Source organism: Oncorhynchus masou, chromosome 15 (assembly GCF_036934945.1).
Source record: "Oncorhynchus masou masou isolate Uvic2021 chromosome 15, UVic_Omas_1.1, whole genome shotgun sequence".
Classification (NCBI taxonomy): domain Eukaryota; kingdom Metazoa; phylum Chordata; class Actinopteri; order Salmoniformes; family Salmonidae; genus Oncorhynchus; species Oncorhynchus masou.
Genome location: NC_088226.1, coordinates 54,727,181 through 54,752,742, shown reverse-complemented (window position 1 = coordinate 54,752,742; position 25,562 = coordinate 54,727,181). Strand labels below are relative to the sequence as shown.

Here is a 25,562-nt window from a genome sequence, read left to right as displayed (position 1 = left end):
ACTTTTTCTAATCAAATTAATTTGTCATAGTGTTTCAGAAGGTTTGTATCTACAGTATTTGAAGCTGGGTTCCATCCCTGGCCTTTAGGATTCAGTGGGGAGATGTGTCAGATCGACATTGACGAGTGTTCCAGCACACCATGTCTCAACGGGGCTAAGTGTATCGACCGTCCCAACGGCTACGAGTGTGAATGTGCTGAAGGTACTAGACCGCCTTCACTATCTCAACTTTAATTAACGTACCTTTCTCGCATTTTTAAACATGTCTAAACTAAAGCATTAATACAGGGAATCTTTAACTGTTACTTAATGTTTGGTTTCTCTCGCCAGGCTTCTCGGGGCCGTTGTGTAATGAGAACATAGATGACTGTGACCCAGAGCCCTGTCACCACGGGGTTTGTCGTGACGGCATCGCAACCTTCTCCTGTGACTGTGACCCGGGCTACACCGGCTCTATCTGCAACGTCCAGTTCATGGAGTGCCACAGCAACCCCTGCCAGAACCGTGGACGCTGCATCGACCTGGTCAACAAGTACCAGTGCAACTGTCTGCCTGGCACCTCAGGTGAGCAGAGACAGAGAATGGGTGGACTATTTTATTGAACAAAAACTTTGTAATTAGAGGAAAGCAACAAGAGAATGTTTGGACAAACAGAAAAATAAACTTACATCTGCTAAACCATTGCCTCTCCCAAAAATATGAAGTAAAATAATAGGAGGAAAACGATCTCGAATGGCATTGAAATGACTATATACAAAAGTATGTGGACACCCCTTAAAATTAGTGGATTTGGCTATTTCAGTGACACCCATTGCTGACAAGTGTATAAAATCGAACACACAGCTATGCCATATCCAAAGACAAACATTGGTACAAGAATGGCCTTACTGAAGAGCTCAGTGACTTTCAATGTGGCATGTTATAAGATGCCACCTTCCCAACAAGTCAGCTCATCAAATTTTTGCCCTGCAAGAGCTGCCCCGGACAAATTTAAGTGCTGTTATTGTGAAGTGGAAATGTCTAGGAGCAACACTACTCAACTGCGAAGTGGTAGGCCACACAAGCTCACATAGAAATTGTCTGTCCAAACTGTTCCAAACTGCAACGTCAGCATAAGAACTGTTCGCTAGGAGTTTCATGAAATAGGTTTCCATGGACGCACAGCCGCACACTTGCCTAGGATCACCATGCACAATGCCAAGCGTCAGCCAGAGTGGTGTAAAGCTCGCCGCCATTGGACTCTAGAGCAGTGGAAACATTTTGTCTGGAGGAGTCGCTGGTGCGCAGGAGTCGCTGGTGCGCGATGAGACGGGGATATCCCTACCGGCCAATCCCTCCCTAACCCAGACGACGCTATGCCAATTGTGCGTCACCCCACCGACCTCCCGGTCGCGGCCGGTTGCTGGGCGCAAACCCAGAGTCTCTGGTGGCACAGCTGCAGCGCCCTTAACCACTGCGCCACCCGGAAGGCCCCGTTTTTTAATTTTTTTCAAATCTTATATTTTTGCATTTTCCAATTAAGAACATTCAAAACAAAAGTGAAAAGATATTAGACAACGATAAGGCAAAGTGTGAAGGGGCATCATAATGCTATACCATACAATGACATTCTATACGATTCTGTGCTTCCAACTTTGGGGCTACAGTTTGGGGAAGGCCCTTTCCTGTTTCAGCATGACAATGCTCCCATGCACAAAGCGAGGTCTATACAGAAATGGTTTGTTGAGATCGGTGTGGAAGAACTTGATTGGCTTGCACAGAGCCCTGACCTCAACCCCACCCAACACTTTTGGACTGAATTGGAACACCGACTGCGAGCCAGGCCTAATCGCCCAACATCAGTGTCCGACCTCATTAATGCTCTAGTGGCTGAATGGAAGCAAGTCCCCGCAGCAATGTTCCAACATCTAGTGGAAAGCCTTCCCAGAAGAGTGGAGGCTCTTTGGGCAGCTAAAGGGTGGACCAACTCCATATGAATGGTCCAATGAGATGTTCAATGAGCAGGTGTCCACATACATTTGATAATGTAGTGTACTTACATTTATAGTTCCTTCACTCTGACCTGTTTGCTAACAGTCATCGAAACAAAAGCTAGACAGTCAGGGAGCGTCAAAAATGCCAAAAGTGATGTATAGAGCAGGTGTATTCAACCGGCGGTCTGCAATGCATGGGGGTCTGCATAACAAAACAAAAAAATGTTGTTGATGTGAAAAATGTGTTTATTTAAAATGTTTTATAAATATCTCTAGCAATAATAGAAAAACAAACGTAATTACATACAGTAGAAAATATATTTTATTTCTAATTACTTTTTTTCTCAACAAATTACATTCACTGGAGTATTTGACTGGATCACTGGAGTAAAGTCTACACCCACTGTATTAGGTGCATTTGACAAATAACATTATATAACACTGCTTTTTCAACAAGCGCTGCTGGTTAGCTCTCCTGACTTAGCCATGTGTTGGCAAAAATGTATGTCTAACCTTTGATTAACCAGCTAAATAGCTGATCTTAGTGAAAATGTGTTTGGAGTTACCTTTCTACCTTATTGGCTCTGTTACTTCCTCTTCCAATTATGTATGGACATCAAAACAATCTACCAAATCTATTCATTTTTAAATGTTGATCACTTCCCCTTTCCATTATCATTCACCTGATAATAAGACAAGACCTGTTAACTTATTCTATGATGGGGTTCCCTGGGTTGCTGGTTTGCCTGGGAGGGTTCTCTGGGCAAGAAAAGGTTGAAGACCTCTTGGGCTTCCGGACCTCAGTGAATACCCGAATGTGACCTGTGCTGCAAAATGAGTGTGACACCCCTGGGCACAGAGAAGGGAGAGAGGAGCAGCTGAGCACACCTTTAAGTTCATACGTTTTAAATTGTCACCAGAAGTGGCCTCGCAGTCCTTCTACCAAAACAATCTCCTGGTGGGGTATCCCCGACCCCATTACCTTAGCCACCGCTGCTGAAAAAAATCCCAGGGAAAACACTTATGTGTAAAACTCTGGTCTTGACCATGACCAAACTACAGTTTGTAAACTTTAGTAGACCATGACTTCATTGGTGTCATGTAGCCCCAATTTACACTGCTGCTCAGAAGGTGCTCTCAGCCTCAAAGCACTGTGCTGTGCTGCTCTGAACCTGAAACCACAGCAGTTCCTACACTGTTCTGTTGTATTCTGTGGTGTGGAAGGGGCTTCCTGCAGCTCTCAGCACTATGCACTCAGACAGGAGTGGAACAGTCATAAGGGTCGTCCGATCTCTACCCTGCTGTGCCCAGCACGCTGCCGTGGCCTGGGGGGGATTAGTGCGGCCAGAGCACTGGTGCTGTACAGATACATACAGCCAGTCAGCCATCCAGTTAGCTAGCTCAGGTCACACACTCTTTCACTCGCTCAGCTCTCTTTGGAACGCACCTGTTAAGCATGATCAGCTAGTCCACAGCTCCCCCTGATGGAGGCCATTAGAACTGCATCTACCTTGTGTAATGGAGAGCCTTATTCAAGTAACTTCAAAATGCATCCTTCCTTTCTTACATTAGACTCAAGACTAAATGGTTTTCTTCTCAGGGGTGAACTGTGAGTTCAATGTTGACGACTGTGCCAGTAACCCCTGTGAATATGGAGAGTGCCAGGACGGGATCAATGAGTACAAGTGTGTCTGTGCTCCAGGATACACAGGTAAACACACACTTCTCCCTCTCATCTAATCAGAAGCATCTAATCTGATTTTTTTTTTTTCAGTGAATTAATTTACTTTCTGAATTCCTTCTCTCACAGGTGCAAAATGTGATGTGGACATCCATGAGTGTAATTCCAGCCCGTGTATGAGTGGGGGTACGTGTGTGGACAAGGTAAACGGCTTCATCTGCCAGTGTCCCCCTGGCACCCACGGCCCCTTGTGCCACTCTGGCACCAACCACTGTGCCCCCCAGCCCTGTGTACACGGAGACTGTGTAGAGCAGCAGAGCGGGTACGCTTCTCCTCACCTTATCCCTCTATCTCTTTCTTGAGTTACGTACTTCATGTAAAATAATATTCCTACCACTCCCCTGGTCTCTATGTAGGTACAACTGTGAGTGTGATTCTGGCTGGGTGGGGCAGCACTGTGACCAGGAGAAGGATGAGTGCCAGTCCAGCCCCTGCCAGTACAGCAGCACCTGTGTGGACAGACTCAACGGATACTCTTGCCAGTGTCGCCCCGGATTCACAGGTCTGAATCGGGGTTACATTTATCCTTTATTAATATACAGATGATCCCATTAAACTGCAGTACCTAACAGATACACATGTATTTCTGTTCACCATTTTAGTTAACATCCCTCTCCCCTCAGGTGTGAACTGCGAGTTCAACATGGAGGAGTGTGCATCAAGCCCGTGTGAGAACCATGGTACCTGTGTGGATGGAGTCAACACCTACAGCTGCCTGTGTGATCCTCCATACTCCGGTAACAACACCAGTCACACTACTGTACTATCCAGGATACACTCCCTCTGTTGGAGCTGAGTTGATTTGTACCGTGGCCATTTGGGATATTACCAATATTGCTATGTGCGTCCACAGGAAAACACTGTGAGGAGGAGTTGGTTCCCTGTGCGTCTCATCCATGTGAGAGGGGAGGTGTGTGTCAGCCAACCCCAGACTACACCTTTTACACCTGTCGATGTCCCAGTGGCTGGCAAGGTGAGTAATTCATAGAAAGAGAGAAAAGGTTTGTTTGTGTGTGTCTGTGTTGGGGGACATTTTCTACCATTCAGTCATTGCGTTGATGTTAATTGAAATGGTATGTTTGTGAATAGGCCCCCGCTGCACTGAGGATGTGGATGAGTGCAGGAAGAACCCATGTCAGAACAGGGCCCGTTGCATCAACAGCCAGGGCAGCTACGTGTGCAAGTGTCGACCAGGCTACAGCGGTCTCAACTGCCAGACCAACATCGATGACTGCTCCCCCCGTGAGTTATCACACATTTCTCTTTAACGTTAATTTTTTACTTAATTTGTATCAACACGTATACTGCTGCATATTGGGTACTCTCCATGAGCACCTCTTTCACTCTTTCACTCTCATCTCCGTAGTTAGTTACTATTCTGGGTCTTTTAAACTTCTTGTCCGACTCCAACCCTTTCTTTTTATGTCTCTCTCTCCCTCTCAGACCCGTGTCTGAACGGCGGTTCCTGTGTGGACGAAGTGGGAGGGTTCTCCTGTGACTGCCGGCAAGGGTTTGATGGTGAGCGGTGTGAGGCAGAAGTGGACGAGTGTGCCAGTCAGCCGTGCCAGAATGGAGCTGTGTGCCGGGACTACGTCAACAGCTTTGTCTGTGTGTGCCGGCCAGGTTTCGATGGAATCCTCTGTGAACACAACATCCCAGAATGCACTGAGAGGTGGGTTAAAAAGGACTGTAACTATAGTCAATATTGTAAAGGGTTTAACGTTGAGATGCACTCAGAATTATTCTTCAATGAGTTTCCTTTTTGATATGTGGATTGGGACGCATTTAGATGTATCGAACATGTATTGAAAATGAATTTCCTTTGCAACGCACAAGGAATTCCTATCTACCTACATATGTTCGACTTTTCATCATGCTTGACTCCATCTCTTTCTCTCTTTCTCAATTTGTTTCTCCTTTCCTCTAGTTCCTGTCTGAATAACGGGACCTGTGTTGATGACATCAACACCTTCTCGTGTCGTTGTCGTCCTGGCTTCTACGGCACCTTCTGTGAGTATGAGCAGAATGAGTGTGACTCTCAGCCCTGCAAGCACGGAGGAACCTGCACTGACGGCCTGGGCTCCTACCGCTGCACCTGCCCTGTGGGCTACAATGGACAGAACTGCCAGGTAGAGTGTGTTTTAGTATGGTTCTTGCCTGGTTCTTCATTTTAAAATCAATGCAAACATTTTATACTCACTTTTCTCTCCTTGTAGAACTTTGTGAACCTGTGTAGCCAGCCACTGTGCCAAAATGGAGGGTCTTGTTCCCAGTCAGAGACCACCTGGTTGTGTCACTGTCCTGTGGGGTGGACTGGCATGTACTGTGATGTCCCCAACATGTCCTGTCAGGACTATGCTGCTCGGAACGGTGAGCAGGCACTGCCTCTATAGTACCATTTCTTCATTCTGTCACCAGTGAAATATGAAACTTATATAGGTAAAGATAATGACCATTTGATGAAGATATATTACGCATTATGCGTTTCTGGTTAACGTGTCTTTGTGTGTGTCTTTGTCTCGGCCAGGTATCCAAGTGGAGTTGGTGTGCAAGCACTCGGGTCGCTGCGTGAACGTGGGTAATGCCCACCAGTGTCAGTGCTTGCCTGGTTACATGGGCAGCTACTGTAATGAGATGGTGGATGAGTGCCTTTCCAACCCCTGCCGCAACGGGGCCACCTGCATGGACTACCAGGGCACATATGAGTGTATGGTAAGTTGTGTATGAATGTCTGCGTGTGGGATCTAAGTATTGCACTTACTGTACTGCACCAAGGGAAACATCTAAAAATGTATTTTTCTGTTCCAGTGCAAGGCTGGCTACCAGGGGGTGAACTGTGAATATGATGTGGATGAGTGTCACTCTAATCCTTGTCACCACGGAGGAACCTGCATCAACCTCATAAACCGCTTTTCCTGCGCCTGCCCACCTGGCACTAATGGTAAGCAGATACCGGAAGATTCTCTTCCTTTATCTATCTCTTTCTGGCCCATTGGTTTTGCGTAATGTACAACTCTAATTCTGACCTCTGAACTGATGGTCTTCACTCCCACTCTCCTCTCTCTCTTCTCCCCCTCTCTGTAGGTGTTCAGTGTGAGGTGAATGTGGACGACTGTGCTCCCAAGCCTGGCTCCTGGGAGCTTCGCTGTCTGAATGGCGGCCAGTGTGTGGACGGGGTGGGACGCTACACCTGCTCCTGCCCCCCTGGCTTCGCTGGGGAACACTGTGAGGGGGACGTCAACGAGTGTCTCTCTGGTCCCTGCCAGTCTCCTGGCAGCCTGGACTGTGTACAGCTGGCCAATGACTACCAGTGCCGCTGTCGCTTGGGCTACACAGGTAGAGTGCCCCTCTGTATATGTTAGACAGTATAAAGTTACCTAGCTTAACCCACATTCATGCTGTATAACATGACATGTCTGTCTGTTGTCCTAGGACGCCGCTGTGAGTCCATGGTGGACCTGTGCCAGTCGAAGCCGTGCCATAACAGTGGCACCTGCTCCATGAACATGAGCTCAGTGCATGGATACACATGCATCTGTCAACCAGTAAGTCATATAACGTTACTCTATCCTTTTCAATGTTTGTTTTCCAACTGCCAGACTGCTGTGTTACTAAGTACTCCATGTGTCAGCTTGCTGATCTTTCTCTCTTTGATTTGAATGGATTTACAACTGCATAGAAATTGCATTGTGTTGTATAAAATTGTATTTACCTCTAATGTAGATATGGAGTGAGTTTTTATTCCTACTGCAGGGTTTCCAAACACGGTGTATGTTTTGGTTTTTGCCCTAGCACTACACAGCTGATTTAAGTAATCAACTCGTCATCAAGCAATGATAATTTGAATCAACTATGTAGTGTTAAGGCAAAAACCAAAATGTGCACCCATTGGGTTCCCGAGGACCGAGTTTGGGAAACCCTGACCTGCTGGCTTGTTTTCCAAACCACTAACCACTTCCTTCTCCTTATTGTCACGCTTGCTTCAGAGGGTGAAACAACACAGGTCAGGTATGACTGAGAACAGCAGTGTTCTAGGAAGATACCAAACTTAGTAGATTCTCCCAGCTTTTCTGACTAGTCAACTGCAGTAATGCATGTTAGAGATGTAAAACTGAGACCACAGGTATCTGTCTAGCCAGTCTGTTCACATGTCTGATGCCTACTCTGTCCCGACCCCCTTAGGGCTTCACTGGTTTCAACTGTGGAGAGGTGGAGGGCTACAACTGTGCCAAGCTGCGTTGCCAGAACGGCGGGCACTGCCAGGAGTCTCAGGTTGGTCGTCCGCACTGCCGTTGCCAGCCAGGCTTCAGTGGGCCCCGCTGCGAGACCGTCCACAGCTGCCAGAACCGGCCCTGTCTGAACGGAGGCACCTGTATGAAGGACCCACTCTACCAGTACAGCTGTCACTGCCCAGCCCACTTCTCAGGCAGGCACTGTGAGAATGTCATCTTCGATCCGTCTTCCAGCACCCCTGCCTCCTGCCCCTACGTAGAGTGTGAGCAGCATTCTGGGGATAAGGTGTGTGACCCGCAGTGCAACAGCCATGAGTGCCAATGGGACGGAGGGGACTGTTCTCTACATTGGCGCCAGCCATGGGTCAACTGCACCGCCCCGGTGCCCTGCTGGGAGCTGTTCCGCAACGGCCGATGTGACCCCGAGTGTGACAACTCTGGCTGCCTCTTCGACAGCTTCGAGTGTCAGGAGAGCGCACAGTCTTACTGCAAGTAGGTACAAGAATGTGCAACAACATAAAGACATCAATACACATGTACACTGAGTATACCAAACATTTAAGAACATTTTTGAGTTGCACGCCCCCTTTTGCCTTCAGAACAGCCTCAATTCATCAGGGCATGGAATCTGCAAGGTGTTGAAAGCGTTCCACAGGGATGCTGGCCCATGTTGACTCCAATGCTTCCCACAGTTGTCAAGTTGACTGGATGTCCTTTGGGTCGTGGACCATTCTTGATACACCCAGGAAATTGTTGCGTGTGAAAAACCCAGCAGTGTTGCAGTTCTTAACACAAACTGGTGTGCCTGGCACCTACTACCATATCCCGTTCAAAGGCACTTCCATTTGTTGTCTTGTCCATTCACCCTCTGAATGACACACATGCTCAATAGATGTCTTAAAGCTTAAAAATATATGTTTAACCTGTCTCCTCTCTTTCATCTACACTTATTTTGAAGTGGATTTAACAAGTGACATCAATAAGGGATCATAGCTTTCCCCTGGATTCACCTGGTCAGTCTGTCATGGAAAGAGCAGGTGTTCTTAATGTTTTGTACACTCAATGTGTATGTCTTATTAATTACATTCAAAGTTTATTAACCCATAGGAACTTCTAGAGTCTTCTGAATTCCCTAACCCTCTCCCTTGTCCTGTATACAGGTATGATAAGTACTGTGCGGCCCACTATGCCAACAAGAACTGTGATAAGGGCTGTAACACGGAGGCATGTGGCTGGGACGGCCTGGACTGCTCTGGAGACACCCCTGCTGTGGTGGCGGACGGAACGCTGGTGATCGTAGTGTTACTGCAGCCTGAGGAGCTAATGGGAGACATGAGAGGCTTCCTGCGCTCCCTGGGAACCCTGCTGCACACCAACCTCCGTGTCAAGATGGACGACCAGCAGAAACCTATGTTGTATCCGTACTACGGCCTCGAGCACAACGACGCCAATGAAGGACAGCCTTCTACCATGAAGCTTCGAGGCAAACGAGAGCTAGACAAGGAGGTTGTCGGGTAAGGAGATGTGTATTTATCCTGTCTGTCTCCCTCTTTCTCTCTCTTTCTCTACTAGATAAGATGAGGTGTGTGTATAGTCTTCCATGTTTGGAAGTAAGACTAACGGAAGTTGTTTGCTGCAGGTCTAAGGTGTACCTGGAGATTGATAACCGTAAGTGTTCTGAGCGCTCCATGGACTGCTTCTCCAGCACAGAGCTGGCTGCATCCTTCATCGCTGCTGAGTACTTGAAATCTGAGCTGCCCTACCCTGTGGTCTCTGTCAACAGTAAGTCCCTCTCCTTTCTTCCCAGTGTGATTTCTGAGACACCTTTAAAACACCCTAATGGTTGTGTTACATCAGCACACAATTATCTTTGATCACATACCTGATTAAACCCACTTATCATGTTCTTTGGTAACAAATGGACACTCTGTTCCATGCTCTGAATGCAGAGCCCATTTCAGATAGCATCACCTACTTAAGAGTTCTATGTCTCCTCCACCACCAGGTGACCCTACGGAACCCCATAAGCCCCCCTTCCTGCTCTACCTGGCTGTGGGAGCAGCCGTCATCATCCTGCTCATCTTGGTGCTGGGCGTGCTGGCCGCCAAGAGGAAACGCAATCACGGCATCCTCTGGCTCCCCGATGGCTTCCTGGCCAAGAAGGATGACAAGAGGCGAGAACCCGTGGGCCAGGACGACTTCGGCATGAAGTGAGTGGAGAAAAGACAGAAGTTGCATCTGAAATGGCACCCTATTCCGTGTATAGTGCACTACATTTGACCAGGGCCTGCATACGGTCAATATATTTATTGTTTTATTAAATTACTGCACTACACCGGGAATAAAGACAAATGTGTACCTTTATACTGTACCATACTCTAGTATTTTCAGAATAATTCAGAATGGAACTGAGACAAATGTTTGACTGGTGTACCATCATGTAGAGTGTAATTCTCCTGAGCCACACACTGACCTCTTTTTCCTCTCCTCCCTGCAGGAACTTCAAGACCCAGGATGGAGGGATGATAGATGGAGGCCAGAGGTGGATGGAAGAGGAGGCTCCGCCAAAGAAAGTAAGGGTGAGCGAAAAGAGGAACCCTTCTTGGCAGCCATTTTGGGTCAGAACGCTCACCAGCTACTGAGTCGTTCCAGGAAATAATTGACTTTTGCCTCCCTTTGATATTTTAAGTAGAAATGTTGGACAAATATTGAAATCTGAAAGCCTTGTATATTAAAGGAAGTGCACTTTTTAATATAGACTATATGGAAAATTAAATAAATCCGGGACATTTTGACATGTCCCTCTAAGCATCCTCTGACTTCTCTGAAGATTTTAACCCACTTAACCCCAACTTTTCTCCAACATTGTAAAGCCCTGGTTATTTAGTTGTTTTAACATAGTCATTTCTACAGGTTATTATTCATTTCATGTGATAAGTGATTAATTTTAAGGTCGACCTTTTTATGTGAACTGAACTCTTGTTTCCATATGGTGAAAATATTCCTTTTTAAATATTTTTTTTCAAAAGAGACATTGAAAAGTCAATGTCCTAGTGTAAAAGCAGGTGAACTGGTTGTACTCTTTTTGTGGTGGAAAACTGAGCAAGTTGAACATAACACGTCAACCATGTTACCCAGAGTTAGGTTTTATTTAACCTCTTGAGATTCACTTTTTTTATGTGGTCTTTATGACAGAAAGATAAAATTAGGTGAAATCCACAAAGTTACACTACTCTAAAGGCACCTAATTGGCAGAACAACCTACTATACATAATGGCATTGAGTCAGTGTCTAAAAATCTCTCCTCCTTTGCCTCCCTCTCCCCCAGACTGAGGACAAGCCCCTGCTGCCCATGGGTGTGGATGGAGGAGTGGACAGACGGGAGTGGACCCTGCAGCACCACAAGGCTGCTGACATCTCTCTCACTCCACCACAGACTGATCTGGAGGCAGACTGCCTGGATGTCAATGTCAAAGGACCAGGTAGAGTTTAAGATTGAATAGGATTGGTGTCAATCAAGTGTAAGGATACCTAACTGAGAAGTGCTGTGTGTTTTTTGACTGACCAAATGGCAAAAAACTATTTTCCAGATGGGTTCACCCCCCTGATGCTGGCCTCTCTACGAAACGGAGGGGCATCTGATTGCGGCCTGCAGGCGGAGGAGGAGGAAGAGAGCGGGGGAGATGAGCCGGGACCCAACGCCATCTCAGACCTCATCACCCAGGGTGCAACAGTCATGGCCCAGACAGACCGCACCGGGGAGACGGCACTCCACCTGGCTGCTCGCTACGCCCGGGCCGACGCCGCCAAGAGGCTGCTGGACGCTGGGGCAGACGCCAACGCTCACGACAACATGGGTCGCACCCCTCTCCACGCTGCTGTGGCAGCCGATGCCCAGGGAGTGTTCCAGGTGAGAGGCTAGAAAAACACTCATTGGAGCAGCTGAAAACTATTCCTCGTACTGCGCTCACATGGGCACCAGTTCAAAAATCTTATTGCAGTCTTTTAAATGTTATTTTGAAATCATCACTATATGTTGAATGTGGGTTTATTTAATGGAAAATAACTTGAAATATACTGAATAAAAATATAAACGCAACATGCAACAATTTCAAAGATTTTACTATGTTACATATAAGGAAATCATTCAATTTAAATAAATGATTTAGGCCCTAATCTATGGATTTCACTTTACTGGGCATAGGTGCAGCCGTTGGTGGGTCTGGTCAGAATAATCAGATTGTGATGTCATTCTGTGGGCCAAAAGCTCTATCCCACCTGAGCAGATTGAAATTCCAGGTGTTTTTATATTAAATGTTTTTTGGCTCTTACAATAAAAGGGCATTTTCATAATTTTTGTTTTAAATGTCATTGTTATTACAACTTCAGTGTGGAAATATCATTAATATGCAATATTCAGAAATCGTTTCACCATATCCTGCTGGCTAAATTTCTAATAGTTCGCCTAATTTCAGTTTGTGACAAAATAAGAAATGTATAGTGTAGAGAATCATTGTACCATCTAAACCACTGTTAAATATATACTGAGTGTACAAAACATGACAGAGGGAAAAAAAGTTTGACTGCACTGCCCCTTTAACACGGTTCCCTTCTCAGATCCTGATCCGTAACCGGGCCACGGAGTTGGATGCCAGGATGAATGATGGCACCACACCTCTGATCCTGGCTGCCAGGCTGGCTGTGGAAGGCATGGTGGAGGAACTGGTACATTGCCACGCTGACATCAACGCTGTCGACGACCACGGTGAGCACTGGCATTGTTTTTACATGTATATTGTATGATTTTACATTTGTTTTATACAGGTAATCCCATTGGGATTAGAGATTTGTTCTAAACTGAGATTACGTTGAGAGCAAACAACAAGCTGCACAAGAACTCACTACTGTAATGGTCCAGGTTACAGAGTGGCTCAGTGACTCGTGTTTGCATCTCAATGTGAAAAAACCTGTTTTCCAATAGCCATCATCACTGTTACATCCTCAGAAAACATGAGCTCCTGAGTTGGGAAAATCTTGTGCAATACACCGACACATGTCTTGTATTCAAGATCCTAAATGGCCTGGCTCCCCCTCCACCCAGTCTTTTTGTTAAACAGAAAACCCAAACAAATGGCAGCAGATCCACAAGGTCCGCCATGAGGTGACTGTATAGTTCCCTTAAGGAAAAGCACCTTTAAATCCGCTTTCTCTGTGAGAGCTTCCCATGTCTGGAATACACTGCCATCAGACACACATAACTGCACCACCTATCATACTTTCACAAAATGTATGAATACATGGCTAAAGGTCAATCAGATTTGTGAACATGGTCCCTAGCTGTGTATTGCCGCTTTCCATGTTGTCTGTAGCTTGTGAGGTGTGGAAACACTTTGTTGCTTTTATGAATTTTGTCTTGCTGCTTTTTGTTCTATGTTGCTATGTCTTGCTTGTCCTATGTTGCTCTGCGTGTGCTCACTGCTCAATGATTGTCTATATTGTAATTGTTTTTAATAACCTGCCCAGGGACTGCGATTGAAAATTAGCCGGCTGGCTAAAACGGCACTTTTACTGAAACGTTGATTAATGTGCACTGTCCCTGTAAAAAATAAAATAAACTCCAACTGTTCAGTAATACTTAAATAGGAAATGTTATTTTAGTGATTTTCTCATTGAGCACTGCAATACAGGGCAATAATTAGGAAAGACCTTGGGACTGTAAGGTTCTATCTATGCAAAACATAGTTCTGAGATTCTTTTTTTTTTTTTTTTACCTTTATTTAACTAGGCAAGTCAGTTAAGAACAAATTCTTATTTACAATGACAGCCTAGGAAAAGTGGGTTAACTGCCTTGTTCAGGGGCAGAACAACAGATTTTTACCTTGTCAGCTCAGGGATTTGATCTAGCAACCTTTCGGTTACTGGCCCAACTCTCTAAACACTAGGCTACCTGCCCCCCCTATTAAGCATTGTTTTCAGATCTCAGAACTGTTTTGTAGTGAATTCTTCTTTCATAACCCATTAAGGTCCTCACCTTTATAGGTACCTAAAGTGCAGATTATCAAAATCCTGAGACATTTGAAGATCTGTTTTTTTCAGGGGGATGCAATTGAAGATAGAACCTTATGGCTATGACATGTCAATCTGGGTTCAGCCACAAGGTTCTTTCTGAATTAGACAGAAAACTGTAGCTATTTGAATACATGATACATTATAGAATAGCATTATTTTACCAAGACAGTCAAGACGCATCAAATACATCAAGAAATGTAATATGATAATCAGACAACTGACTGTCATTACTGAATGACAACGTCATTTACTTGTTTTTTGTTTACGTGCCATTATTGCTGGCCAGACTAGCCCATACATGGAGAAAGATGGCAAGAACATGTGCTGATTGGTTTGTCTATTTGTTCAGGCTTGTGATTGGATTGCAGATAGAACCTTATAGTGGCAAGTTCAAATAGTTTTATGTAGAGAACTTTTTATTTTTTATTTTTTTCACTTAAAATTAACTATCAAACATTTTACTTCACGGACATATGAAGAACCATCTAAAAATCAAATCAAATTTTATTTGTCACATACACATGTTTAGCAGATGTTAATGTGAGTGTAGGGAAATGCTTGTGTTTCTAGTTCCGACAATGCAGTAATAACCAACAAGTAATCTAACAATTTCAAAACTACTGTCTTATACACACAAGTGTAAGGGGATAAAGAATATGTACATAAAGATATATGAATGAGTGATGGTACAGAGCAGCATAGGCAAGATACAGTAGATGGTATCGAGTAGAGTATATACATATGAGATGAGTATGTAAACAAAGTGGCATAGTTAAAGTGGCTAGTGATACATGTATTACATAAAGATGCAGTAGATGATGTAGAGTACAGTATATACGTATACATATGAGATGAATAATGTAGGGTATGTAAACATTATATTAGGTAGCATTGTTTAAAGTGGCTAGTGATATATTTCCCATTTCCCATCAATTCCCATTATTAAAGTGGCTGGAGTTGAGTCAGTGTGTTGGCAGCAACCACTCAATGTTAGTGGTGGATGTTTAACAGTCTGATGGCCTTGAGATAGAAGCTGTTTTTCAGTCTCTCGGTCCCAGCTTTGATGCACCTGTACTGACCTCGCCTTCTGGATGATAGCGGGGTGAACAGGCAGTGGCTCAGGTGGTTGTTGTCCTTGATGATCTTTATGGCCTTCCTGTAACATCGGGTGGTGTAGGTGTCCTGGAGGGCAGGTAGTTTGCCCCCAGTGATGCGTTGTGCAGACCTCACTACCCTCTGGAGAACCTTACGGTTGTGGGCGGAGCAGTTGCCGTACCAGGCGGTGATACAGCCCGCCAGGATGCTCTCGATTGTGCATCTGTAGAAGTTTGTGAGTGCTTTTGGTGACAAGCCGAATTTCTTCAGCCTCCTGAGGTTGAAGAGGCGCTACTGCGCCTTCTTCACGATGCTGTCTGTGTGGGTGGACCAATTCAGTTTGTCTGTGATGTGTATGCCGAGGACCTTAACTTACTACCCTCTCCACTACTGTTCCATCGATGTGGATAGGGTGGTGTTTCCTGAAGTCCACAATCATCTCCTTAGTTCTGTTGATGTTGAGTGTGAGGTTATTTTCCTGACACCACACTCCGAGGGCCCTCACCTCCTCCCTGTAGGCCGTCTCGTCGTTGTTGGTAATCAAGCCTACCACTGTTGTGTTGTCCGCAAACTTGATGATTGAGTTGGAGGCGTGCGTGGCCACGCAGTCGTGGGTGAACAGGGAGTACAGGAGAGGGCTCAGAACGCACCCTTGTGGGGCCCCAGTGTTGAGGATCAGCGGGGTGGAGATGTTGTTGCCTACCCTCACCACCTGGGGGCGGCCCGTCAGGAAGTCCAGTACCCAGTTGCACAGGGCGGGTCGAGACCCAGGGTCTCGAGCTTGATGACGAGCTTGGAGGGTACTATGGTGGTAAATGCCGAGCTGTAGTCGATGAACAGCATTCTCACATAGGTATTCCTCTTGTCCAGATGGGTTAGGGCAGTGTGCAGTGTGGTTGAAATTGCATCGTCTGTGGACCTATTTGGGCGGTAAGCAAATTGGAGTGGGTCTAGGGTGTCAGGTAGGGTGGAGGTTATATGGTCCTTGACTAGTCTCTCAAAGCACTTCATGATGACGGAAGTGAGTGCTACGGGGCGGTAGTCGTTTAGCTCAGTTACCTTAGCTTTCTTGGGAACAGGAACAATGGTGGCCCTCTTGAAGCATGTGGGAACAGCAGACTGGGATAGGGATTGATTAAATATGTCCGTAAACACACCAGCCAGCTGGTCTGTGCATGCTCTGAGGGCGCATCTAAAGATGAATTGAGTGATTTTTAACTATTTAAAAAAACAAAGTCAACCTTATCGTCCCATGGTTTCAATCTCACTCTCAATGGAGCCCAGTTACCATTACAATTCCATTAAAGCTGGGTCATGAGTTTGTTGCGGTTTTGGCATTTGCATTTCGGTCATGCCATTGCTTGAGGACCAACCTTCTCAAAAAAATTAAAAGTGGGCAGTCAAAATAGTTTTGTGCCATAACAGAGCAATTTGCATGTCTGTCTTTGACTCATATTCCTCTCTCTCTCAGGTAAATCTGCACTGCACTGGGCAGCTGCTGTGAACAATGTGGAGGCCACTCTGGTGCTGCTGAAGAATGGAGCCAACAGAGACATGCAGGACAACAAGGTTTGTACTACCTCAGTTTGCATTTCACTTCTACCTTGTATTGCACATGTTTTCAAACCTCAAAAGTAGTCTTTAAGTCAAGCTACAGTGTATTCAGACCCCTTCACTTTTTCTATATATTTTTAAGTTACAGCCTTATTCTAAAATTGATTGAATACATTTTTCCCTCATCAATCTACACACAATAATACCACATAATGACAAAGCGAAAACTGCGTTTTAGAATATTTTGGGGAAAAATCGTTACAAAAATAACTTATTACTAAATTATTCAGACCCTTTGCTATGAGACTCGAAATTGAGCTCAGTTGCATTCTGTTTCCATTCATCATCCTTGATGTTTCTACAACTTGATTGAAGTCCACCTGTGGTAAATTCAATTGATTGTACATGATTTGGAAAGGCACACACCTGTCTATATAAGGTCCCACAGTTGACAGTGCACGTCAGAGCAAAAACCAAGCCATGAGGTCTAAAGAATTGTCTGTAGAGCTCTGAGACAGGATTTTGTCGTGGCACAGATCTGAGGAATAGTACCAAAACATTTCTGCAGCATTGAATGTCCCCAAGAACACAGTGGCCTCCATTCTTAAATGGAAGAAGTTTGGAACCACCAAGAATCTTCCTAGAGCTGGCCGTCAGGGAGGTGACCAAGAACCCGATGGTCACTCTGATAGAACTTCAGAGTTCTTCTGTTGAGATGGGAAAACCTTCCAGAAGGACAACCATCTCTGTAGCACTCCACCAATCAGGCCTTTGTGGTAGAGTGTCCAGATGGAAGCCACTCCTCTGTAAAAGGAACATGAAAGCCCGCTTGGAGTTTGCCAAAAGGCACCTAAAGAATTTTCAGACCAAGAGAAACAAGATTCTCTGGTCTGATGAAACCAAGATTAAACTGAATGTCAAGTGTCACGTCTGGAGGAAACCAGGCACTGCTCATCACCTGGCCAATACCTTCCCTACGGTGATGCATGGTGGTGGCAGCATCATGCTGTGGGGATTTTCTTCAGCGGCGGGGACTGGGAGACTAGTCAGGATTGAGGGGAAAGATGAATGGAGTAAAGTACAGAGAGGTCTTTGATAAAAAACCTGCTCCAGGGCGCTCAGGACCTCAGACTGGGGCGAAGTTCCACCTTCCAACAGGACAACGACCCTAAGAGCACAGCCAAGAAAACGCAAGCGTGGCTTTGGGACAAGTCTTTGCATGTCCTTGAGTGGCCCAGCCAGAGCCCAGACTTGAACCCGATTGAACATCTCTGGAGAGACCTGAAAATAGCTGTGCAGCGATGCTCCCCATCCAACCTGGCAGCGCTTGAGATGATCTGCAGAGAAGAATGGTAGAAACTCCCAAAATACAGGTGTGCCAAGCTTGTAATGTCATACCCAAGAAGACTCGACGTTGTAATTGCTGCCAAAGGTGCTTCAACAAAGTACTGAGTAAAGGGTCTGACTACTTATGTAAATGTGATATTTACGTTGTTATGGGGTATTGGTAGATTTCAGAAGAGGGGGAAAAAGTATTTATTCCATTTTAGAATAAGGCTGTAATGTAACAAAATGTGGGAAAAGTGAAGTGGTCTGAATACTTTTTGAATGCACTGTATGTCCTGTATTCTATCATGAGGATGATCTTTTATTTGCTTGGTACATGCCTTCATGGGTTGTTTCTCCTGTTGTGTTCCTTCAGGAGCAGACCCCGTTGTTCCTGGCAGCCAGAGAGGGTAGTTTTGAGGCAGCCCAGGTTCTGCTGGACCACTACTCTAATAGGGACATCACAGACCACCTGGACCGGCTGCCCCGCGACACCGCACAGGAGCGCATGCACCATGACATTGTACGTCTGCTTGACCAGTACAACCTGGTCCACAGCCCTCACAATGGCCCCAACCACATGGGCGGGGGACACTCTTCCTTGGTCTGTGGAGGCAATGGCGCTGGCTACATGGGCATGCGCCCCGGACCCCAGGGCAAGAAGAGCAGGCGCGGCGGGGCAAAGGTTGGAGGGGTGGGTGGGGCTACAGCAAAAGAGCTGAAAGACATGAAGGCCAAGCGGAGAAAGAAGCCAACGGGAGGAGAAGGGCCTGCAGTGGGAGGAGCCAGTGGCAACGGCACTAAAGCTGCAGGAGGGCTGTCGGAGAGCTCAGTCACCATGTCCCCTGTCGACTCCCTGGAGTCTCCACACTCATACATAGGAGATGCTGCCGGGGCCTCCAAAACGACCAACTCTCCTCTCCTGGGCAGCCCCTCCTCCAGGCCCCTGCTGCCCCCAGTCAGCCACATGCTGGGCCAGCAGCAGAGTTGGGTGGGCCTGAAGCATGGCTACGGTGGCCACATGTTCAACCTCCTCCCCCAGCAGATGGGCAGTGGCCACCCTAGCATGTCCCAGCACCACGGCCAAGGCCTGCTCACACCTATGAATGTCACCATGAGCCGCGAGCAGCTGCCTCCCATTGTTACCTTCCAGATGATGGCGCCGGGGGGCGGGCAGGCCCTGCTGAAGCAGCCCCAGCCTGGGCAGGTGCAGTCCCAGGGGCAAAACCAGGGCCAAAACCAGGGCCAGCCCCAATCTCAGCAGGGCCCTACTCACCTCCACTGCACCCAGGGCATGTTATACCAGATGCCCAACATGAGCCTCCAGCACAGCCTGTCTCACAGCCTCCCTCACCCCCACTCCCATGGCCTGGGCCACGGCATGGTGCAGGATGGCCAGTCCCGCCAACAGCTCCCTCCCTATCAGGCTATGCAGAGCCCCGTGGATAAGTACCCAACCCCTCCTTCTCAGCACAGCTACGCTACGGCTGGCTCGGAAGGCACCACCCCAGGGTATCCGGCTCACCCGCCCAGCGAGCACCCTTACCTCACCCCCTCCCCTGAGTCCCCTGACCCCTGGTCCTCCTCCTCCCCCCACTCCAACTCAGACTGGTCTGACGTCACCACCAGCCCCACCCCCCTGGGGAACCCCCATGCACTGCCGCCTCTCCACCACACACACATTCCGGAGCAGCTGCAGCCGCAGTCCCAGCAGACACAACAGAACCCCCAGCAGCCTCAGCGTGGCAACATGCAGGTGTTTGCATAGACAAGAGGACTCTATCAAAGTGCCCAACTCTTAAATGCTTTGTTGATCTTTGTAGTTACAACACTTAAACTCTTATCCTTCACTTCTTTCGTCATTTGTTTTTGTCTTATCGTCTCTTTGGTTACAGTAATCACTTTTACACTTCATTGTCACACGATTTTCTTCAATTTTGCACTTAAAGATAGTGTATAGTCTTGTATGTGTATTGTCAACTAAAACCAAAAACTGTTTAAGTACCTTTGACATTTAAAAGTGACGGATCGTCAGAAATCAAACAAGGAACCAGAGCCAAACGGACTGTTCAAGAAGACAGCAAGACAGAATCGACATTGGATATTGCCTAACTCTGCTTTATATTGTCATCCCTCTTGGGATGTTTCTTTGGGCTGAGACTTATTTTATTTTAAAAATTATGTAAATAATTGCTCATTTAACATGCTATCATTTTCATTCACTGTTTTATGTAGACCTCTGCCAAGGACATACGGTTTCATTGAAAATTAACTTGACTTTTTAGATGATGGGTTACGTTCGCTTATGTTAAGATGTGTTCACTAAGCGAAGACTGCCTTATGGATTCGTATTATGGAATGTATCTGATTAGGATGTGGTGATGCTATTTGAGGGGCTATTGTGTGGTTAGAAACACACACACAAGCTAAAAACATGCAGATACATCTCTTCAATGTGTGGTTCTAAGCTAAACTGTGGTGTAAATAGTTGTCATGTACACTGAGTATACCAAACATTAGGAACACATTCCTAATATTGAGATGCACCCCTTTTGCCCTAAGAACAGACTTCTTGATACACACAGGAAACTGTTGAGCATGAAAAACCCAGCAGCATTGCAGTTCTTGACACAAACTGGTGCACCTGGCACCTACTACCATACCCTGTTCAAGGACATTTGCATTTTTTGTTTTGCCCAATTCACCCTCTAAATGACACACATACACAATATGTCTCGAGGCTTAAAAATCCTTCTTTAACCGGTCTCCTCCCATCCACACTGATTTTTTTTATTTAAGTGATCATAGCTTTCACTTGGATTCACCTGGTCAGTCTATCATGGAAAGCAGGAGTTCTTAATGTTTTGTACACTCAGTGTAAGTTCCTGTATTCTTTTTCATTATTGCCTTTGTTACAGTGTAGCCTCTGTCTCTCCGCTACACCTTAGGGAGGATGTCAGTTAGTGGGGGCTGTGGTTTTCTGTGTCAGGAGAATCTGTGTTACTGAAGAGTGTAAGATGTATGGTACAGTTATGGATACAAAAGAAAAGATTGACTGAAATACCAAATTAAAGAAAAAGGCATTGTTTGATGTTGCACTGTCGCTCTCCATGTTCTCTCACCATGGGGGTTTCACTCTGGTGTGTGAAATAAGACGAGGACAAAGATGCTTTACATTATGTCAATCACTTTGATAGAACAGTTGAGCGTTGAGGTACAGTATTTCTTCAAATAATGTAATCACTTTTTTGCTTAATTACAATCAGTGTATCTTTTTTGTGATTCTTAAACCAAGTCGTTTAAGATAAAAACAATTGTATAATGAGTATTTTTGTCGTCCTAATGTTTCTCATGAGCACAGCCTTATGTGAATGCTCTGTGATTAGACAATCATTGATTGTTTCTATTTTGTACCGATAAATGAAACATCAATGTCTCCAAGACCAAAGTGATTCATTGCAAATCCATGACATTGGTGACTGTTGAAAGTGTTCTTTGGAAATGTTGCATTTTGGAGGTATTGTCTAATCAAAGTGGATTATTGTTACAATGTATTTGAAAGATTAATGTGGCTATGACAGAGCAAAATCCAAATACAGTCAATGATTATTGTTATACCTTTTATTTAACTAGGCAGGTCAGTTAAGAACAAATTCTTACTTTCAATGACGGCCTAGTGTTAGTGTTAACGACGGCCGTAGATTACCTGCCTTGTTCAGGGGCAGAAAGACATTTTTACCTAGTCGGCTCGGGGATTCGATGTTGCAACCTTTCGGTTACTAGTCCAATGCTCTAACCACTAGGCTACCTGCCGCCCCGTCACACATGGCAAGGTATCATGTGAGTGCCTTTGAGAACTACATACCAAAATCCCCAAAGTCCTTTCCCATTCCCCCTATCTGGCACTTAATATCCCCCACTACAAATTACTTCTGATATACTATCCACATAATCAAATCAGCAGAGCTCGTGGAGCATGGTATTTACACCTAAATGCCGCATTATACAAGGCTATTTTTTTACGTGCTGTATATAAACAAGTTTTGTATGTTTATACTCTTTCTGCTAACCAAATACATACGTTATATGAAGTAGCTTCCCCTCATATTTGTATGATGAGGAAAATATGCCTGTTTATAAAGAACAAAACCTGTCTGATTTGAAATAAACTAAACAAATGATACATATTATAGATCTAAAAGTCTGACTTTATTTCTGTATATCTGCCTATTGTGCACGTACGTGCCATTCTCATGGTAAAACACAGGAATTGTTTTTCGAAATAAATGAATAAACTGTTCAAAACAATGTATATTACAACCGATTTCTTTTCTGTATTACACTATGGCATTGAACCAATTCACTGATAAAGCGAATCAAGGGCATTAATATGGAGTTGGTCCCCTCCCTTTGCTGCTATAACAGCCTCCACTCTTCTGGGAAGGCATTCAACTATATGTTGGAACATTGCTGTGTGGACTTGCTTCCATTTGCCACAAGAGAATTAGTGAGGTCGCTGTAGCGTTAAGATTTCCCTTAATTGGAACTAAGGGGCCTAGCCCGAATCATGAAAAATAGCCCCAAACCATTTTTCTTCCTCCACCAAAGTTTACAATTGGCATTGGGGTAGGTAGCGTTCTCCTGGTATCCGCCAAACACAGATTCGTCCGTCGGACTGCCAGATGGTGAAGCGTGATTCATCACTCCAGAAAACACTTTTCCACTTGGCAGCGAGTCCAATGGTGGCGAGCTTTACACCACTCCAGCCGACGCTTGGCATTGCGCATTATGTTTTTAGGCTTGTGTGCGGCTGCTCGGCCTTAGAAACCCATTTTATGAAGCTCCTGACAAACAGTTTTTATGCTGACGTTGCTTCCAGAAGCAGTTTGGAACTCGATATTGAGTGTTGCAAATGAGGACAGACGATTGTTACGCACTACGCCCTTCAGCACTCGCCGGTCCCGTTCTGTGTGCTTGTGTGGCCTTACACTTTGTGGCTGAGCTATTGTTGCTCCAAGACGTTTCCACATCACAATTACAGTACTTGTTAACCGGTGCAGCTCCAGCAGGGCAGAAATTTGACGAACTGACTTGTTTGAAAGGTACTATCTTATGACGGTGCTACATTAAGACACTGACTCTTCAGTAAGGCCATTCTACTTCCAATGCTTGTTCATGGAGATTGCATGGCTGTGTGCTCGATTTTATACACCTGTCAGCAACGGGTGTGGCTGAAATAGCCGAATCCACTCATTTGAAAGGTTGTCCGCATACGTTTAGTGTAGCATAGCCGCTTCGTGTAAAAGTGGAGAACACCGTAAAGACCTAATTAATCCAAGTATGTGTACAGTAACTGCATACGTGGAATGTGTATGAAAGTGGGCATTGCAAAACAAGTGGGAGGCTCAACACCAGTGGGTGTGTCAACCTAACAGCTTATTGGGCAGATTGGTTGCCACTCAATACTGTTTTATGTGGCTGCTTCCTTCCTTGTATCCTTTTAGCTAAGCAGGTTAGGATCATTAACGTGGCAGGTTAGGAATACTAACATGGCAGGTTAGGAGAATTAGGGTAGCAGGTTAGGATAAACATGGCAGGTTAGGTGAATTAACGTGGCTGGTTAGGAGAACTACCCTAGCAGGTTACAAGAATGGAGGTTAAGGTTAGGAAAAGCTTCTGCCCAATTAGCTGTTAGTTTTCAATAGACCCACTTGTGTTGATCCTCCCACTTGTTTTCCAACCCCTACTTCCAGACACACTCCACATATGCAGTTCACTGAGGTAGATGTAGTTACCCATGACTCAATTCCTCTCCAAGTTCACAGACATAGGCTGTGTTCAAAACACTGGTTCAAGAGCATCAAATCCATAATTCACATTATAGGTGTCACTTATGGGCATGTGGCAGCACTGTAGGATGGAGATTCCAAGATGTGGGACATGTGCAGGAGGACACGGGACAGAGAAATGCATAGTTTCGGTGAGAAAAGTTGTGTGTGTCATCTGTACAAGTGCCCATGTTGCTGGGGATCTGCGATGTCTGGTGCGAGGGAGGCAGTTTGAGGTTTCCAGGGTCAGAGTAGTGCAGAAGATGTCGTATGCCGAGACAGTGAATAAAGTAGAGGAGTGTGGATCAAGGGTGAGGGATTCTGAGAGGATCCCTGTGAATAGTAAATATGTGCCAGAACAAAGAGGGATAGGCCAATGGGTGATAACATTTCAGTAAGGTTGGCTTCCTAGTGTTCATAGCAATGGTCATCAACTGCACCGCAGAGATGGAACGTAAGTCACAGAAAATAGATGTTGTGGTGGCAGCTGCAGAGAAGTACTTGGGGGTACGAGGTTTGAATTCAGGAAAAAATTTAATATTTACAGAGTGCGTTGATTGGTATTGTACCATCCTCTCATGTTGTTGGCCTGGGGTAGGATCAGATAGGGTTACCGTCCTCTCATGTTGTTGGCCTGGGGTAGGGTCCGATAGGGTTACCGTCCTCTCATGTTGTTGGCCTGGGTAGGGTCAGATAGGGTTACCGTCCTCTCATGTTGTTGGCCTGGGGTAGGATCAGATAGGGTTACCGTCCTCTCAGGTCATTGGCCTGGGTAGGATCAGATAGGGTTACCGTCCTCTCAGGTTGTTGGCCTGGGGTAGGATCAGATAGGGTTACCGTCCTCTCAGGTCATTGGCCTGGGGTAGGATCAGATAGGGTTACCGTCCTCTCATGTTGTTGGCCTGGGGTAGGATCAGATAGGGTTACCGTCCTCTCATGTTGTTGGCCTGGGGTAGGGTCAGATAGGGTTACCGTCCTCTCATGTTGTTGGCCTGGGGTAGGATCAGATAGGGTTACCGTCCTCTCCTGTTGTTGGCCTGGGGTAGGATCAGATAGGGTTACCGTCCTCTCATGTTGTTGGCCTGGGGTAGGGTCCGATAGGGTTACCGTCCTCTCATGTTGTTGGCCTGGGTAGGGTCAGATAGGGTTACCATCCTCTCATGTTGTTGGCCTGGGTAGGGTCAGATAGGGTTGCCGTCCTCTCATGTTGATGGCCTGGGGTAGGATCAGATAGGGTTACCGTCCTCTCAGGTTGTTGGCCTGGGTAGGGTCAGATAGGGTTACCGTCCTCTCATGTTGATGGCCTGGGGTAGGATCAGATAGGGTTACCGTCCTCTCAGGTTGTTGGCCTGGGTAGGGTCAGATAGGGTTACCGTCCTCTCATGTTGATGGCCTGGGGTAGGGTCAGATAGGGTTACCGTCCTCTCAGGTCATTGGCCTGGGGTAGGATCAGATAGGGTTACCGTCCTCTCAGGTCATTGGCCTGGGGTAGGGTCAGATAGGGTTACCGTCCTCTCAGGTTGTTGGCCTGGGGTAGGATCAGATAGGGTTACCGTCCTCTCAGGTCATTGGCCTGGGGTAGGATCAGATAGGGTTACCGTCCTCTCAGGTTGTTGGCCTGGGGTAGGGTCAGATAGGGTTACCGTCCTCTCATGTTGTTGGCCTGGGGTAGGGTCAGATAGGGTTACCGTCCTCTCATGTTGTTGGCCTGGGTAGGGTCAGATAGGGTTACCGTCCTCTCATG

The 25,562-nt window shown here is 46.0% G+C and overlaps 1 protein-coding gene across 3 annotated transcripts in view; it reads left to right on the top strand.

Annotated features, from left to right (window-relative positions):
- LOC135556469 (neurogenic locus notch homolog protein 2-like) overlaps positions 1-22,298 on the top strand; it is a 55,502-nt gene extending 33,204 nt beyond the window's left edge. For 2 of the 3 annotated variants that reach the window (XM_064989702.1, XM_064989700.1), the window contains exons 10-34: positions 89-202; positions 331-564; positions 3,574-3,684; positions 3,784-3,976; positions 4,071-4,216; positions 4,338-4,451; positions 4,568-4,687; positions 4,804-4,956; positions 5,158-5,386; positions 5,642-5,843; positions 5,931-6,084; positions 6,242-6,426; positions 6,523-6,655; positions 6,799-7,050; positions 7,147-7,259; positions 7,897-8,438; positions 9,107-9,460; positions 9,586-9,728; positions 9,952-10,156; positions 10,444-10,525; positions 11,275-11,428; positions 11,537-11,856; positions 12,564-12,711; positions 16,582-16,679; positions 18,367-22,298. In XM_064989702.1, the coding sequence (XP_064845774.1) occupies positions 89-202; positions 331-564; positions 3,574-3,684; positions 3,784-3,976; positions 4,071-4,216; positions 4,338-4,451; positions 4,568-4,687; positions 4,804-4,956; positions 5,158-5,386; positions 5,642-5,843; positions 5,931-6,084; positions 6,242-6,426; positions 6,523-6,655; positions 6,799-7,050; positions 7,147-7,259; positions 7,897-8,438; positions 9,107-9,460; positions 9,586-9,728; positions 9,952-10,156; positions 10,444-10,525; positions 11,275-11,428; positions 11,537-11,856; positions 12,564-12,711; positions 16,582-16,679; positions 18,367-19,758 (5,891 nt within the window). In that variant the 3' untranslated portion in view covers positions 19,759-22,298. The remainder of the gene's footprint in view (positions 1-88; positions 203-330; positions 565-3,573; positions 3,685-3,783; positions 3,977-4,070; positions 4,217-4,337; positions 4,452-4,567; positions 4,688-4,803; positions 4,957-5,157; positions 5,387-5,641; positions 5,844-5,930; positions 6,085-6,241; positions 6,427-6,522; positions 6,656-6,798; positions 7,051-7,146; positions 7,260-7,896; positions 8,439-9,106; positions 9,461-9,585; positions 9,729-9,951; positions 10,157-10,443; positions 10,526-11,274; positions 11,429-11,536; positions 11,857-12,563; positions 12,712-16,581; positions 16,680-18,366) is intronic. The other variant, XM_064989701.1, reaches the window with a different exon arrangement.
- Positions 22,299-25,562: the final 3,264 nt, after the last annotated feature.